The sequence below is a fragment of the Pygocentrus nattereri genome, chromosome 4 (assembly GCF_015220715.1).
Source record: "Pygocentrus nattereri isolate fPygNat1 chromosome 4, fPygNat1.pri, whole genome shotgun sequence".
Lineage (NCBI taxonomy): Eukaryota > Metazoa > Chordata > Actinopteri > Characiformes > Serrasalmidae > Pygocentrus > Pygocentrus nattereri.
Window position 1 is genome coordinate 2,527,552 of NC_051214.1, and position 5,000 is coordinate 2,532,551.

Sequence of the window (5,000 nt, forward strand, 5' to 3'; positions counted from 1 at the left end):
TACGGAGGACGTTTAACCTACAGCGTCTCCTGCGACTCGGAGGACGCAGACGGACTGAATGAATTCACAGACAGCTCTGATGTCGTAATTGAGGTGGGTGTTTCCTCAGTGAGCAGAAGGGGTGCCCACACTTTTTGTCTAGGGGGACCAAGATCGGTGTTTGGGGTGAGCAGAGGGCCAAAAAGACAAATAAAGAATGACGGTAAAAGTTCTGAAGAATGTATTGTTACATTACAATAGATTAGAGAGAGAGAGGCTGAGAGAGAAAGAGAAAGTGCACGAGAGTCAGAGAAAGAGAGGCACAAATAGAAAGACACTACAACAGAAAGTCACATGGAGAGAAGAGAAGAGAGAGAATAACAGAAGAGAAGAAGAGAAGAGAGAAGAGGAGAGAATTAAGGAGAAGAGAAGAGGAGAGGAGAGAAGAGAAGCGAATTAAGGAGAAGAGAAGAGAAGAGAATTAAGGAGAAGAGAAGAGGAGAGAATTAAGGAGAAGAGAAGAGGAGAGAAGAGAAGAGAAGAGAGAAGAGAAGAGAATTAAGGAGAAGAGGAGAGAAGAGGAGAGGAGAGAAGAGAAGAGGAGAGAAGAGAAAAGAAGAGAATTAAGGAGAAGAGAAGAGAAGAGGAGAGAAAAGAAGAGAATTAAGGAGAAGAGAAGAGGAGAGAAGAGAAGAGGAGAGAAAAGAAGAGAATTAAGGAGAAGAGGAGAGGAGAGGAGAGGATGCCTGATGAGTGGTGAAGCAGTGCAGAACAAGGGTGATGTGCAGAGCTGCAGTAACTACAGAGGTATAAAGTTGATGAGCCACACCATGAAGGTATGGGAAAGAGTTGTTGAAGCAAGGCGAAGGCGAGAGGTTCAGATCAGTGAGCAACAGTTTGGTTTCATGCCCAGAAAGAGCACCACAGATGCAGTTTTTGCATTGAGAGTGTTGGTAGAGAAGTACAGAGAAGGTCAGAAGGAGCTGCATTGTGTCTTTGTGGATCTAGAGAAGGCAGATGATAGGGTGCCAAGACAGGAACTGTGGTACTGTATGAGGAAGTCAGGTGTAGCTGAAAAGTATGTTAGGGTGGTGCAGGACATGTATGAGGATAGTGAGACCGGGGTGAGGTGTGCAGTTGGAGTGACAAATGGTTTCAAGGTGAAGGTGGGGTTACACCAGGGATCAGCTTTGAGCCCCTTCTTGTTTGCAATGGTGATGGACAGGTTGACAGATGAGGTCAGGCAGGAGGCTCCATGGACCATGATGTTTGCAGATGACATTGTAATCTGTGGTGAGAGTAGAGAGCAGGTGAAGAGAATCTGGAGAGGTGGAGGTTTGCACTGGAGAGGAGAGGAATGAAGGTCAGTAGAGACAAGACGGAATACATGTGTGTGAATGAGAGGGAGGCAGGTGGAAAGGTGAAGATGCAAGGAGTAGAGGTCGTAAAGGTGGATGACTTCAAATATCTTGGGTCAACCATCCAGAGCAATGGACAGTGTAGAAAAGAGGTGAAGAAGAGGGTGCAGGCAGGATGGAGTGGGTGGAGACGGGTGTCAGGGCTGATGTGTGACAGAAGGATAGCAGCAAGAGTGAAAGGGAAGGTCTACAAGACAGCAGTGCGTCCTGCTATGATGGACGGCTTGGAGACTGTGGCTCTGTCTAAAAGACAGGAGGCTAAGCTGGAGGTGGCGGAGATGAAGATGCTGAGATTTTCGTTGGGAGTGACGAGGCTGGACAAGATTAGAAATGAGCAGATCAGAGGGACAGTGAAGGTGGAGCAGTTTGGAGATAAAGCCAGAGAGGCCAGGTTGAGATGGTTTGGACATGTGTTGAGGAGGAATAGTGGATATATTGGGCAAAGAATGTTGGAGATGGAGCTGCCGGGTAGAAGGAGAAGAGGTAGACCTCAGAGAAGGTTTATGGATGTAGTGAAGGTGGACATGGAGATGGTTGGTGTGAAAGTAGAGGAGGCAGTGGTTAGGGCAAGATGGAGGCAGATGATCCGCTGTGGCGACCCCTAAAGGGAGCAACCGAAAGAAGAAGAAGAAGAAGAGGAGAGGAAAGGAGAGAAGAGGAGAGGAGAGAAGAGAATTAAGGAGAAGAGAAGAGGAGAGAAGAGCTTTGTGTTCAGTAGCTGAGTTCAGAGGAAAGTGCAGTGAAGGAGAAGCTCTTGTTTCCATAGTTGCTCATTTCAGCTGACAGTATGAGTGACTTCATGCTATCAGTGCTGCACCTGGATGAGCGGGAACATCAAATCAAGCAGAGTGGAGGTGATGGGACTGATCTCTTTGAGAGAAACGCTCAGAGGCGGCCGCGTGATGTTTTAAATGAGCTAATAAAGAGGCCTCCCCTCGCTGAGTTTCCTCCTCCATTAAAAAAACAATTCCAGAACCTCTGACGCGCTGTCAGCTCCCAGCCCCGCTCACTGAGTCTGTTTGTTACTGTGAGGACATCAAATATAAGAATTGATCTGAGATGAGCGGTTCATCCAAATCACACAGATGAACTAAAACAGGACTGTATTGCAGGGCAGTTCCACCAGTTTCTCTGAATTTCAGCAGAATTAAAAGGTTGAGATGTAAACAGAGCCGTTCAGAGCGGTTTGGTGTGAAATGCTCTGTTCTAGATAAGCGTACCAAGTCAGAACTGTCCACAGTGGTGGTGATAGGAACCAAACGTCCCCCTCTAAAAGCTCCTCACAGAAAGTTCCTACATGAACTAGGTTCAAACTAGGTTTAGGTGTAGGTTACTGAGGCTAGGTTTAGGTGTAGGTTACTGGGGTTAGGTTTAGGTGTAGGTTACTGAGGCTAGGTTTAGGTGTATGTTACTGAGGCTAGGTTTAGGTGTAGGTTACTGAGGCTAGGTTTAGGTGTAGGTTACTGAGGCTAGGTGTAGGTGTAGGTTACTGAGGTTAGGTTTAGGTGTAGGTTACTGGGGTTAGGTTTAGGTGTAGGTTACTGGGGTTAGGTTTAGGTGTAGGTTACTGAGGCTAGGTTTAGGTGTAGGTTACTGAGGCTAGGTTTAGGTGTATGTTACTGAGGCTAGGTGTAGGTGTAGGTTACTGAGGTTAGGTTTAGGTGTAGGTTACTGGGGTTAGGTTTAGGTGTAGGTTACTGGGGTTAGGTTTAGGTGTAGGTTACTGAGGCTAGGTTTAGGTGTAGGTTACTGAGGCTAGGTTTAGGTGTAGGTTACTGAGGCTAGGTTTAGGTGTAGGTTACTGGGGTTAGGTTTAGGTGTAGGTTACTGAGGCTAGGTTTAGGTGTAGGTTACTGAGGCTAGGTTTAGGTGTAGGTTACTGAGGCTAGGTTTAGGTGTAGGTTACTGAGGTTAGGTTTAGGTGTAGGTTACTGAGGCTAGGTTTAGGTGTAGGTTACTGAGGCTAGGTTTAGGTGTAGGTTACTGGGGTTAGGTTTAGGTGTAGGTTACTGAGGTTAGGTTTAGGTGTAGGTTACTGAGGTTATGTTTAGGTGTAGGTTACTGAGGCTAGGTTTAGGTGTAGGTTACTGAGGCTAGGTTTAGGTGTAGGTTACTGATGCTAGGTTTAGGTGTAGGTTACTGAGGTTAGGTTTAGGTGTAGGTTACTGAGGTTATGTTTAGGTGTAGGTGTAGGTTACTGAGGTTAGGTTTAGGTGTAGGTGTAGGTTACTGAGGTTAGGTTTAGGTGTAGGTTACTGAGGTTAGGTTTAGGTGTAGGTTACTGAGGCTAGGTGTAGGTGTAGGTTACTGAGGTTAGGTTTAGGTGTAGGTTACTGAGGCTAGGTTTAGGTGTAGGTTACTGAGGTTAGGTTTAGGTGTAGGTGTAGGTTACTGAGGTTAGGTTTAGGTGTAGGTTACTGAGGTTAGGTTTAGGTGTAGGTGTAGGTTACTGAGGTTAGGTGTAGGTGTAGGTTACTGAGGCTAGGTTTAGGTGTAGGTTACTGAGGGTAGGTGTAGGTTACTGAGGTTAGGTTTAGGTGTAGATTTAGGTTACTGAGGTTCAGGTTAGGTTAGGATTACTGAGATTAGGGATTGGTTTAGATTACAGATATTTAAGGTTATGTTTAGGTGTAGGTTACTGAGGTTCTAGGGGTGGGTACTAGGGGTGGGTTATTAAGGTTCGGTTAGGGGTAGGTTACTGAGGTTAGGTTTAGGTGTAGGTTACTGAGGTTATGTTTAGGTGTAGGTGTAGGTTACTGAGGTTAGGGTTAAGTGCAGGGTTAGGGTTGGGTTTTGGTCTAGGCACAGCATTACTTGGCCACAGTAATCCAGAAACAGTGTTGGTCCTCACTACATATAGTAAAACCAATGCTGTGTGTGTGTGTGTGTGTGTGTGTGTGTGTGTGTGTGTGTGTGTGTGTGTGTGTGTGTGTGTGTGTAGCAGGTCATTATCGATGGTTAAACCCTGTTTTGCATGTGCACACTTCATTAACTCAGGGCAAACAGAAAGTACAGTTCTCATAAATCCTCATTCACACAGCCTCTTCTGAGTGTGTGTGTGTGTGTGTGTGTGTGTCCACGATGCCTCATTTCCCAGCAGTCAGTGGGGTGGCAAATAAACGAACAGAAATCATAGTCCCTAATCCTCCAGGATGATTCCGCTCACGATGTCAGAGAAACCAGAGAGTTCAGAGTTACTCATCATTGCGTCAACACACACACAGACACACACACACACACACACACACACACACACACACACATGCACGCACGCACGCATGCACGCACACTTCTACAATGAATAAATCACCTTGTTGTTCAAAACCCATTTAAAGACTCTCCCTAACTCTCTCTTTCTGCCTCATTCCATAGACACACACATCAATTTCCACATCTTTTCACATTACACACATACACACACAAACACACACACACACACACACACACACACACACAAACCCAAAGCTAATACAAGCCCTTAATAACTTCATCCCTCCGTCATTTCTGCTCAGGGACAGAGAGAAAGCAGTGTAAGCAGAAAGACTCGGACAGACACCTGAATTTCAAATGTCTCCCTACACCCTACAGAGTGCACTACAAAGA

At 45.9% G+C, this 5,000-nt stretch overlaps 1 protein-coding gene across 1 annotated transcript in view; it reads left to right on the forward strand.

Annotated features, from left to right (window-relative positions):
• Window positions 1–5,000, forward strand: part of lama2 (laminin, alpha 2) — a 268,929-nt gene that overhangs the window by 110,011 nt on the left and 153,918 nt on the right. The window contains exon 12 of the mRNA XM_037537821.1: window positions 1–93. This exon is cut by the window's left edge and continues 56 nt beyond it. Within this exon, the coding sequence (XP_037393718.1) occupies window positions 1–93 (93 nt within the window). The remainder of the gene's footprint in view (window positions 94–5,000) is intronic.